The 12,555-nt window shown below is 35.7% G+C and overlaps 2 protein-coding genes across 2 annotated transcripts; one reads left to right on the forward strand and one right to left on the reverse strand.

Moving 5' to 3' along the window:
- The first annotated feature begins 2,003 nt into the window (after positions 1-2,003).
- LOC104096613 (UDP-glucose 4-epimerase GEPI48-like) lies at positions 2,004-7,260 on the forward strand. Its single transcript, XM_009602996.4, has 9 exons — positions 2,004-2,585; positions 3,286-3,335; positions 3,633-3,768; positions 3,862-3,963; positions 4,230-4,457; positions 5,142-5,220; positions 5,690-5,772; positions 6,352-6,443; positions 6,805-7,260. Exons 1-9 carry the CDS (start codon positions 2,403-2,405, stop codon positions 6,896-6,898), a joined length of 1,047 nt encoding a protein of 348 aa, XP_009601291.1. The 5' UTR covers positions 2,004-2,402; the 3' UTR covers positions 6,899-7,260.
- Positions 7,261-8,610: 1,350 nt separating this feature from the next.
- On the reverse strand, positions 8,611-11,808 carry LOC104096611 (phosphatidylinositol 4-kinase gamma 4-like). Its single transcript, XM_009602995.4, has 2 exons — positions 9,945-11,808; positions 8,611-9,216 (listed from the first exon to the last, which is right to left on the reverse strand). The coding sequence occupies exons 1-2, from the start codon at positions 11,319-11,321 to the stop codon at positions 8,839-8,841; spliced, it is 1,755 nt and encodes a 584-aa protein (XP_009601290.1). The 5' UTR covers positions 11,322-11,808; the 3' UTR covers positions 8,611-8,838.
- Between the last annotated feature and the right edge of the window lie 747 nt (positions 11,809-12,555).

Below are 12,555 nucleotides of genomic sequence, written 5' to 3' on the forward strand. Positions count from 1 at the left end.
CAAATTAAAAAGTTACACCAAACAAGACACCAATTCATATACGAAAAACAATATAGTTTGATTCACTGTTTAAATTTTAATAATTTAAAAGCAATGAAAAGAAAGGATTTTCTGCCCAAAAGTCTTGTGGCCTATAAGAGTATGTGATAAAGGATAAAATAAAAAATTAAGTGCCATAAATTCTAATGATACTTTTGGTATGCGCTAAAAAGTATTTTTTTCTTTTTTAAATTCAGTATCCGGACAAATGCTCTCAATTAAGTAAATAAAATAAATATAAAATAACATACCTAAATTGAGATATAAATTTTACCAATATTTTTTCCATTTAGTACCCCGACAAATACTCTCAAATTAATTTTTTATTTAAGCCTTATTCCATTTCTCTTTGGGATAGTTTTTCCACTATAAAGAGACCTCCGATCCTTATATATATATATATATATATATATATATATATATATATATATAGCAATTTATTTAATATATTTTTAATTTATACTAAATAATGTATTTTGATATATTTATATTATCATGTAAATAATAAGTAATATCACATACCTATCATTTTGCTTTGGATATCTGTAATTTTTACATTGTTTAATATATTTAATATATATTGTATTGTTCTTTTTCGGTGATTTGACTCTCAAAATACATTTTGGAAAAATTAATTGAACATAATTTGCTTATCAAGTATTGCAAAAAATATTTTTTAAATGATTTGACAAAACACAAACTATTATTCTTCAAAAGAATTTTTTCAAAAAGTACTTTTAAATAAAAATATTTTTTAAAATAAGTAATTTTTATCAGCACGATCAGAAGGGGGTCCAGACTTAGAGCATGTTTGGCCAAGCTTTTGAGAGGCCAAAAGCGTTTTTTTGCCCCAAAAAAAGTATTTATTTGAAAATAAGAGGTGTTTGGCCAAAAACGAAAAGTGCTTTTGAGTAGCAACAATTTTGCTGATTTTGGGAAGAACTATAAATTCTACCTTGTTCCAAAAAAAGAAGCATAAGCTGAAAAATAATGTTTTCAAGACGAAAATATCTGTACCAAAAAATTATATTTCCTAAATTATCCCTTATTAATTTAACCTTTACTTCTTCTTTTTTATCTCTACCATCTTTTCTTCTCTTTTTTATTTTTACCTTATTTTATTCTTCTTCTCTTATTCCTATTTGGAATAATTTCTCTAATATAAATAGATCTCTTCTTTTCTCTTTCGCTATTTCTTCTTTTTCTTTATCTCCTTTTACTTTTTGAATTAACAAGGCTAATCACTAGATTTAAACACTTTCTTCATAAGGTATGATTTCTTTTCTTTTATAGTATACCAATATTGTGTGATCTCCAGATTGTAGATTTTTTTTTTTTGCGTGCATGCATATAATATAATTATTATAATGCAATACTACTCAGTTTGTTATTTTCTTAAGAATTAGTAGTATTTTTCATACATGCACTTATAAGCACATATGTTACTACCAATATTATTGCTTTTATATACTTATATTTATATTGATTAAAATCTTTAATACATGTTACTTTATATTTTATACTCTAATTACATAAAAATAAAAAAAATGTTAAATTCTTTTATAATAAAAATTAAAAATTTCTCTTTTTAAATAATGCTAATTGTAAACAAACTTTTATCATCCTTTATAGTAATTTAACACTCAAAAGTACATTTTGAAAAGATTGGCCAAACATAATTTACTTATTAAATTTTGCAAAACGTACTTCTCAAATAAATTGGTCAAACACAAACGACTAATTTTCAAAAGTATTTTTACGAAAAATACTTATGAACAAAAAGTACTTTTTAAAATAAGTACTCACTCTTGTCAACAATAATTGACCAATTTGCTTTTTTTTACTTATTGTGAACCTGAGCTATTAGTTTTGTTGAAGCATAGTTTTGTTGCAGCAGCTTGGGCAAACGGGCTCTGTGTGACACAATAAATGTGCATTCATTTCCATTACTCCTTTACCCCTCCACTTTTCAGATCCCCCAATTAATGAAAGAAGACACCTCACTGTAATATTGGTGATTCGTATGTGAAATTACAACAGTAAGTGGAGTGAAAGCAGCCGCCGATACAAATCTTTTTCCCCAGAATACTACCGACGTGATGAAACCTCCTCTCCACATGGCCCTACCCTTGCTCTATTTTCCTTAAAGCTATTCCTTTTTCATATATTCTGCCACCCAATGACACTCCAGAGGTGACCAAATTCCCTCTTCATTCTCACAAATCACCATTATAAAAATTGGACTTTGGACTCTCTTCCCAAGTCTCATTCTTTTTTCAAAAACCATAACATCAGATTCTCTTCTCCAAACCCAAATCGAAACCATATATTTCGCTTTGTTTTTGAAATTCTGATTTGGATCAATGTCGAAGAATATATTAGTGACAGGTGGAGCTGGGTACATTGGGAGTCACACGGTGTTACAATTACTGTTGGGTGGTTACAAGACAGTGGTGGTTGATAATTTGGATAATTCTTCTGCAATTGCTATCAAAAGGGTCCAGGAACTTGCGGGTCAATTTGGTCCTAACCTCTCCTTTTACAATGTACGTTCCCTTTTCCTCATCCATAATCGTGGGTTTTCTTGAAAATGTCGAGTCACATATATCTGGGTGTAAAGATTGGATTCTTATTATAAAAGATTGGATTTTTATTTGGTTTGGGTTGAATTTTTTGAATTGATTTAATGTTGCATCTGTGTCTTAATCAACTGTGATGATTTATGGTTTATCATGTTTTTTGCTTCTTCCAATGTTAGATGTGTACATTTGTGTACTTGGATTAGACAAATAGCTAACAATGCAAAAGCTTAAAGTGGAAATTAAATTCAGAAATCTATTGAACTTGGGGAAATTCTCTGCTCGGAAGTATTGAGTTTGTAGTCTTTGTGGTCAATGAAGGGGGGGGGGGGGGGAGAACCATGAAGTGTCAGGCTCAAACCCTCAGCAGAGGCAAAAAAGCACTAGTTGAGTTCTTCTTATCTCCTAAGCCTTGGTGATTAGAGTTACCCGATAACCTGTGTTGGTGGGAAAGCAGATACCCGGTGGAATAGTCAATGTGCGTGCAAACTGGCCCGAACGTCACTGTCATAAAAAATAAAAAAAAAGTTTGTAATCTTTGTGTCATTTTCTGTTTCAAAAGCTGTTACACAGTAATATAGGATGTTTTCAAGCCTCAGGCACTTGATAGTTTCTTCATTTCTTGCATTTAAGTTCCTGATTTCTATAGCTTTGTCTTAAACTACAGATAGATCTGCGTGACAAGCCTGCAGTTGAAAAGCTTTTCGAGTCTAACAAGTAAGTTATACCATGTTAATTGCAAGGATAATGATACTTTAATTCTGAATTTTTCTTGTACAATCTTCCTCTTTGTTGATCACCATTCCGTTGTTATTCTAGCCAATGTTGTTTTTATCTACGGCACAATAGGCCGAAAACTTGATAAACATTTTCATGAATTATATACTGTTGACCGGAAAATATGCTCTTGTCTAGCACTTTCCAACATGATGGCTGAAGTGTTTGTATTTGTCTATTGCTTCCCTTGCTTTACGTTATTTCTTTAGTTCAACATCAGTTTCATATGTAATGCAGGTTCGATGCTGTTATCCATTTTGCTGGACTAAAAGCAGTGGGTGAAAGTTGCCAGAAACCTTTGATGTACTATAACAATAATATTACAGGTACAATTACCCTGCTGGAAGTCATGGCAACGCGTGGATGCAAAAATGTATTTCTCTATACTCTTTTGATTATATTAATTATGCATCTTTTCTCCCTTGCAAATTATTGTATTTACTGGTTTCTGTCGTCAACTCTTCAGCTTGTGTTCTCATCATCATCTACTGTCTATGGCTGGCCAAAAGAGGTTCCGTGTACTGAGGAATCTCCCATAAGTGCTGCAAATCCTTATGGAAGGACAAAGGTATCTTTTGAGTTGTCTCATCTGGTCATTTCAGTGCTCAGCTTATTTTATGAGTGAATATCTGTGATTCTAAAATTCAAACGTATTTCATTGGCTGCCTCTCCATTGAGGTTCTGAACAGCCAAATTTTATACCACTTGTCCTTTTCTTTTAAGGGAGAGAGGGGTGTGAGAGGAGTCTGTGCTCTTTCTTTTCCTGAATATCAGAATTCTGGTTATGCGTATGCCATGCGTTTATACTCAAAGCTAAGTAGACTTAATTTTCAGCTCTTCACCGAAGAAATTTGCCGGGATGTCTACCATTCTGACCATGAATGGAAAGTCATATTGTTGCGGTACTTCAATCCTATCGGTGCACATCCAAGTGGCTATATTGGTGATGATCCGCGTGGAATTCCAAACAACCTTATGCCCTTTGTTCAACAAGTTGCTGTTGGCAGGAGACCAGCACTGACAGTTTATGGAACTGATTATCCAACAAAGGATGGTACAGCGGTATGTCCCAATTTTCATTAGCCAATCCTTAGTTATTATTATTAATGTGTTAACTTCTGATACTACTATTATGTAACGATATTTTTTCTAGATTATCAGTTTTTTTAATAAGTGTTCTAGATTATGAGAAATTAGCTCGCACAAATTGGAGTCTTTGACTAGCTGCATGAAACTATGAGTCCAAATGAATGTGGACTCTCTTGCATCTTACTATTTTCTTGCTCTTTCTCTACCATGTACCTCGGAACAAAATTAGAAAAAGGACGCATGGCCACTTCCCAATTTTCATTAGCCAATCCTTAGTTATTATTATTAATGTGTTAACTTCTGATACTACTATTATGTAACGATTTTTTTTCTAGATTATCAGTTTTTTTAATAAGTGTTCTAGATTATGAGAAATTAGCTCGCACAAATTGGAGTCTTTGACTAGCTGCATGAAACTATGAGTCCAAATGAATGTGGACTCTCTTGCATCTTACTATTTTCTTGCTCTTTCTCTACCATGTACCTCGGAACAAAATTAGAAAAAGGACGCATGGCCACTTCTCTTTCTTATTCAATCGTTAGTTAGCTTGTAGGAAAAAATTGAGGTGCGCCGAGAGTTTTGTAGTTATGATAATGGGAAAAAATGTGGCTGTCGTTTGCCTGAACATATGACTGATCATGTGGCAATATTTTCAGGTGCGTGATTACATTCATGTTGTTGATTTAGCAGATGGCCATATTGCTGCTTTGCAGAAGCTGTTTGATCCTTTGACAGGTGAGTACTTGCCATTTCTTGACTCTTATTTTACTTCTCTGTCTAAGTTATCTGGTGCTAATTTTCCCAGCAGCTTCTGAGTCCATGACCACAAAGCTCTCTTGCTTTTCTTTTCTGAAGACTGTTTGCCCTGAAAGATATTTTTCAATTCTTCTGTTGGATTCTTGTTCCCCGTGGCATGGTTAAACATGAGAGTGTCACTAATATCCTAGACAGATAGTATTATGTGAGAAACATCAAGTTTTGATCCGGTGTGATCATATTATTCTGCCATGCTGCTTCTATTTAACTAAATCATGTTCTAGTTTGGCTTGTCTTTGCATTTTCTAGGGCAATGTTATTTGGATATCTCCAGAGACATTATTCTTGTTGTATGATGAAGCAGTAGTAAACCTATCTAATAGGCCAAGGTGGAAAATTTCTCTCTGCTTGGTGTGGATTCTACCTAAGATTTGCTAAATCATTTCAGGCTGTGAAGTTTACAACCTGGGAACTGGAAAAGGATCGTCAGTCTTGGAAGTGGTGTCAGCATTTGAGAAGGCATCAGGAAAGGTAGTGTACTTTTGGAATCAGTTCGGTTAATCCTTGGGCATCATCTCTATAGGAACACCCAGTTCAGTGAGTTAAACTTTTATAAATGAAAAAAGAGACATAAGTCACGCATTCGAGGAAGAGACTTTGCCTTATTCACTTACGTAAATAGAGGGCGTTATAAATTTCATTGCTAATTATAATAATGGTGAGCGTGATTTTTTTCTTCTTAGATCGAATTAGAATGAAATAGATTGGCTGGATGCATATTGATAAGTTATTAAAGTTAAGCCTCTTTAGTAGGGTGCCTGTTTAATTTTTCTGATCTGATGTATGCCTGCAAATTTGGATGAGTGCTAGAGTTGCTTCTAGTTCTTCTCATCTGGGAAGAAATTGGACACACTTCTCTTATAATTGAACAGCTTTATTTGGTTCACACATAATTCTAGCTCTTTTTATATCCTCACTGACCGATAGTTATGTTACTGACCGTCCACGTTGTGCGGAAATGCTTTGCTCATTGTGGAACATTCTTGTAGTAACTGTAGCAGTAATTAGTGTTCTTGGTGCACTAAATACCTCCTTATTCTGCTTTTCTAGAAAATTCCACTGGTGATGTCTGGTCGACGGCCTGGGGATGCTGAAATTGTATATGCAGCAACAGAGAAAGCAGAACGAGAATTGAATTGGAGGTAAGTGATAATAACTAATATATCAATCTGTTTACCTGTCTACTACAACAACAACAACAACAAACCTAGTAGTTTCCTTCAAGTAGGGTCTGGGGAGGGTAAGATGTACGCAACCTTACCCCTACCCCTGGAAGAGCAGAGAGGTTGTTTCCGATAAGACCCTCGGCTAGAGAACAATCTGTTTACCTGTCTACATACACCAAATGTCTGGTCTTTAATCGTCTAATTACTTAACTGCTTGTTGAGGCGGTAAAGCCTGATAATGCCCCTCAGCTAGAACTTTCCTGCCTCCCCTTTCTCTGTGACATATACTAATCCGCTTTTGATATGTTTTGTACTAAACGTCCGGCTTATTTTTCAGGGCAAAGTATGGCATTGATGAGATGTGCCGCGATCAGTGGAACTGGGCCAGTAAAAACCCTTATGGCTATGAAGGATCTGAAGAATCAAACTAACAGTGCAGTATACTCCTTTAACTGCAATTTATTTTCATGATCGCATCATTCCAGCTGTTGGTTCGTTTATCCTTACTGCTAATCACCAACATGTAGACCATCAATCTTTTTTCGGGGTAAGGATTCCACGTATATTACTAGGATTACAGAATGGTCGGAACATTTATATTTTTTCTAACTGGAGTTCCGAAGCTAGTGGTGGAACTTTTTCCGCCCTGAAGAAACAGGGATAGTTGATGAATAATGGAGTAGCTCGTTTAGCTGAAACCTATAGTGGCATTTATTCGTTCTTTTATTCTTTTGTAACTAGCAGCATTACAATCATATTTGTTTAAAGAAACTATTTATATTTATTGCTTCAATTATTATACTGGTCCACTGTGTAAGCCTGTTAAGTTAAGCAATTTGCTGGCAGTATATCTTCTATTTAGTAGTTGGAAAGTTTATTATGCTCAAGGATGAACATGCCTACAACTCACAGTTGATTGTGCAGCTGACTGGTTTAGAGTATCCATTATAATATCTTGTAACCCCATGTGCAGTTGTGGTTTATTTGTCACCAGTAAGTACCACATTCGACCACCTATTTCATAATCATGTCAATGCCAATGTTTGGTTTTATTCAACTTAACTAAAGGAAAAGGAGTTGTGCTGCCCTCTTAGGCGTGCAACACTAAGTTTTGTTTTATTCCTTTTTTATGCAACACTAAGTAATTCGAGTCAATTCACATTAGACCAATGATTAATAATTATTTTTCTTGGAGTTATTAAATACAAGTCCATGAATGGGCGAACTAAAGGTTGCATTCATGATTAAAAATCTTTTGGAGAAATCGCTAAAAAAAGATTGAACATGTGGGAGGATTTGACCTGAATTTTGCTTTCATCATGCGGCTAGGAAAGCTCGTTAGACCAATAAATAATTGAATGTTGAAAGGGGGCCCTAAACAAAAAAGGAGTCCAGTTCCTTTGAATATCTGTCATTTGTTGGCTGAATGTATCACTTGCATGGCTTAAGATTCCATGGGTCACATTGTTTATACGAGGAACAAATGAAGAGTTTTAAGGATGATTTCAATCACTTTGTTGATTCAGAAGGCTCTCAAATAGACTCACATCTTAAATTAGAAATAGCCGGCGGATGTGTAATATATGTATCATTCATGTATAATATATGTATAACTACGTATAATCTATGTATACCTGATAGAAAAATTAAACACCGGTTATTTGTGAAACAATCCCAAAATAATAGCCCCACCGGGATGGGCTGTTGGAAGCAGATCAAGCCTCTTGCCCTTCTCTAGTCCAGGCTCAGCCTGATCCCTGTTTGTGCGGACTCCATCTCTAGAATAAAGTTACCTTCGTTGAGTGAAGTTATCCATTAACCACAACAATTTGTGGTAAACTATTCTGCATTTTAATCCATTCGGTATCCCAAACTGGAGTTGCTACCACTACATTACCATTTATTTATTGTGGAGTTTTGTATCTCTTTGATCCATTAAGTATTCTGAACCAGAACAGTGTCGCTACCACGAGTCAAACCACTAAACTGCTATAATTCCTTGTGGAATATTCATTCATGTTTTGACTTATTAGGTTCTTAAACTAAAGCAGAGAGATAGTGTCTGCAGTTGCATCAAAAAGTCCTTGTTACTTTGAAGGAAAGGATCAGAGCGGAAGAAAGAACATACAGTAAAGAACTAGCATTTAAATCAAGTAACTCCATTTATTTAACTAGTTATTATAACTTCTCTCCCATATTAGAGAAACCATCAAACTGATAACGAGCAGAAGTTTAAGGAAACAAGTTTTCTTGCCGATAGACGACATAGTCAGTCATCCACCTTTTGGTACTGCCTTCAGTTCCATCTACATATTATGGACTGGTCACTGTATATATACAACAAATACATACTTACAATTCTAGAGAAGAGTTAATTCTCTATCTTCTCAAGCCTGATATCGATAAGTTTGGAGACTCTTTCAAGAAATGCAGCTTCACTCGTGCCAGGAAGTATGGAATCTTGAGCTTCATTAACAATCTCCTCAATAACAGATTCCTTGTTCAATGTTTCTCTGCACATAATGCTTCCTATGGTAAAAGGAGTAAGTACTCTCTCTACTCCTTTCTTCAGAAGCATGGTCGAGATACGAAGAGTACGAGCACATTCAACAGACAAATCCCATCCACATAACTTAAGAAGTGCAATGTCTTCTTCAGCATCCAATGATTTTATGTAATCAATAGTTTCCAATGAGTAAGGAAGCCGGGCTTGTGGCCAATAAAGCCAATCCAATGTGCAATCTTCAAACTGCAAGACACATTTATTCGTACAAAGTCAAGATTCTTACAACAACAACACACTCAGTATAATCCCATAAGTGGGGTCTCGGGACGGGAGTGTGTATGATAGACCCTCGGCTCAACAGAAGCATGCACAATCAATCACAACAGAATAGAGAGAGAAATGCAGTAGTGAAAAAGTCAAAAATGCAGTAATACCAACAAGATAACAGAATAACTAGAACAAGCATCCAGGTAATAATAGAAATCTAGGAAAAAGTCAAGACTCTTAAGAGAAGAAATTTCACTCTAGAGCACTATTATAGATGGTATGAAGTGCAAGTTAATACTTCAGAAATTAACATCAATTCTTATCTTTAGAGACCTCTAAGTAACTCGAGTGGTGAAACTTAGATCTAATAACAAGTGAGGAAACATCCAATTGAACCATTTTCTATTTCAGGCACATCATACGGAGTAAATATTTAGCTCTTATACAGCGTAAGCATACTTTTGTAAGCCTCCAAATTCATCGCATGTAACATTCCTGCAGAGAACAAACTACTTGAAACTTTTAAGTACTTCCATATATACCTAAACAATCAATTCACCAGATAAAGAATTGGAACTCTGAAATTTTTCTCTTTGAGTTCTAACCACTTTCTAAATCACCAATCATCAATTTCATGAAAGTTGAAAGATAGCACTCAAAAGGCCGTTCAAACAGCCTTTAAAAAAAACAAAATAAGCCCTTACATGTTCAGGCAAGCAGTAGCCGTGGTCTATTGGAGTAAGCACGATTCGCCCTTCTTCTCCATGCCTGCTGATTAGTATGTTCCCAGCATGTCTATCTGCATTAGCGGTTCTTATGTCGAAGACAGTGATCTTATGGACCTCTTCCACAGGAAAATCCCTAGGACCAATATCCTCACAATTCCCTTCATTCTTCATAAATAACTGCAGTGAGCCAACCTTAATGTACTTAGCCAACCACTCAAATCCATCCGGATGGTGAAACCCTTCGTGCAAGCACTGAACCATAACTGTGGGGGCCACACCTGAAAAGCCGATCTCCCCTTTGTACAACGAGCGACTCCTCCCCGGGGCCTTTGGATGATCCAGTAAGAAGGCTGCAACCTCTCTGAGTGCACCTTCTCCCACTTTAGTTCCCCTCTTTAATCCTTCACCATTGGATGATAATGGTAATCCTTGAGGATTATTCACAGCTAATGGTTCCTCATCTATAGGCTTAAATACAGCAACATACTTGTCGCCCGAGACATCTTGCATGAAGTAAGTCCCTCCTGAACCTTCGGACGATCTAATGGGAGTTTTTCCATTTGCCAAACCATTAAATGCACAGGTAATCATATCCCTAATGGATGAAGGCAGTTCAATATTATTCGGATTGAGAATGATTGGTTCGACAAAAGAATTACTTTTATCAGGTGATGATGCACTATTTCTATTTCCATCACAATGTACAACACCCCCTCCTCCACCTCCACGTCCTTCATTCCAATTAGCAGCAACGACGGAGAGTTCAACATCCCTCTCGAGATGCTTAGCCCGAACTTTAGCAGTTTTTTTCTGAACCACCAAATGAATCACAGCATCAGTAGTACTAGTAATATCATGAATGAGCCTCTGATCCTCAAGCTTTTCTCCATCACAGAAAAACTCCTGAACCTCAAGCTCCTCGCCAACAAAATCTTTCCCTCTTTTCAAAATACTAAGCTTTAAGTACCCAACATTCTGATGCCTACCAACATGAAATTCAAATTCCTTCCCACTAGTGGTCCTAACATTGATAACAAGCAAATCAGATAGCTTAAGAACCAAATGCAAAACATTCCCATCAGTGACACCATAGTCTTTAACAAGAGAATCATTTCTTGACAACTGTCTTCCTCCAAATACTAGCTTCTGTCTCTTCATTACAAACCCTTTATTTGTTTGGATCCTAAGCTTCACTGACGCGATTGAATCGGATTCCAATACACGCATTGGAGTCACTGAACCCGCGATAGTAATGTATATTACAATTGATTCATTACTGCAATGGTCCAATGGGCCATTGTTGATATGTCTATTAGCCTGAATAGGACTAAAAGCCACATCAACAGCTGACATTTTTTGAATGTTAGGACCCCCTTTTCTTCAATATATCAAACAGGGCATTAATATCTGTGCAAAATGCAGCAGAACATGCTATTGCTCTAATTATCAAACACCTCTAGCTACGCAAACACACACACCCAAAAAAAACTATGAAAAAAAGGTGAAGATCAAGAACATGATGATCAAGAAGCTCAAAAGGCAAGAGCTTCCGATTAATTCTTCTAAAAATATATACTTTTTCCTCTCTTTTTTTCCTTTTTTTTCCTTCAGGAAAATTCAAGTACTAATTAAGATATGCTTCAAATTCAAGACCACCCCTTAAAAATTTGACAAGGAAAATGTATGAGGAGAGTGGGAGAAGAATGTGAAGAGTGAATGAGAATGTTGGGTTTGGGAGTGGGGGGGTTGCTTTACTGAGAAATAGGAATTTGTTTTTCTTGTTTTTGGCAAAGGAGGGTACGTGGATTCTTTACCGGTGGGAAAGAATCAAAGGGAAATGAGTTGATAAAGATGATTTTATATATTACCACTGCTGAGAAGATGATGATTTGGAAAATTAGTTATCCATTATTTATTTATTTTTTTGTTGTTATATCCGAAATCGGCTATAATTTTTTTTCTGAAATGGTTCAAAAATGGTTCCCGGTTTCTTCGTCCGCTTTTATTAATATTTTATTTTTCAAAAGTTTCAATTAAAAGATGTCGAGAGAGTGGAGTGGGCGGCAGCATAGCCGTTGGCTTAGCAGTTTGGTTCTGACTCCATTTCTGAAAAATGAGGTAAAACTTTGTCACTAACGATACTAACGGTCTTACTGCTGTGAGATTTAACTTTGCGGAAGGCAATGCTGTAGTACTTTTACCCTTTTACCACTCAAGTCATTATTGGTTTAAATTTTATAAAAACATATAAAATAGAAGGTTAATCTTCACATTTATGCATTAGTACATGTATATACTTGTCCCCACATGCACAAATTTACGACTAGAGCTTAAAACATCTTTTTTTTACAAATTTAACAAATACCGGAAAAGCATGCTTTTAGAAAAGGAAAGATGATGAAATGAAGTTGTTTTCATGTTATCAGCAGGTTACGAGTTCGAGCTGTGGAAACAACCTTTTGTAGAAATACAGGGTAAGACTGCATACAATATATCCTTTGTGTCCGACCCTTCTTCAGACCCCGTTCATAGCGAGAGCTTAGTGTACCAGGCACTGCAGGAGCGGCTCAACACTATTTGTGGCCTA

This window comes from Nicotiana tomentosiformis, chromosome 12 (genome assembly GCF_000390325.3).
Source record: "Nicotiana tomentosiformis chromosome 12, ASM39032v3, whole genome shotgun sequence".
Lineage (NCBI taxonomy): Eukaryota > Viridiplantae > Streptophyta > Magnoliopsida > Solanales > Solanaceae > Nicotiana > Nicotiana tomentosiformis.

Coding starts and splice junctions, on each gene's coding strand:
- LOC104096613 (XM_009602996.4), top strand. CDS start 2,403: ATGTCGAAGAATATATTAGTGACAGGTGGAGCTGGGTACATTGGGAGT. Junction 3,336..3,632: donor AAGCTTTTCGAGTCTAACAA/GTAAGTTATACC, acceptor TATGTAATGCAG/GTTCGATGCTGTTATCCATT. Junction 5,221..5,689: donor GCTGTTTGATCCTTTGACAG/GTGAGTACTTGC, acceptor AAATCATTTCAG/GCTGTGAAGTTTACAACCTG.
- LOC104096611 (XM_009602995.4), bottom strand. CDS start 11,321: ATGTCAGCTGTTGATGTGGCTTTTAGTCCTATTCAGGCTAATAGACAT. Junction 9,217..9,944: donor GCTACTGCTTGCCTGAACAT/GTAAGGGCTTAT, acceptor TGTGTCTTGCAG/TTTGAAGATTGCACATTGGA.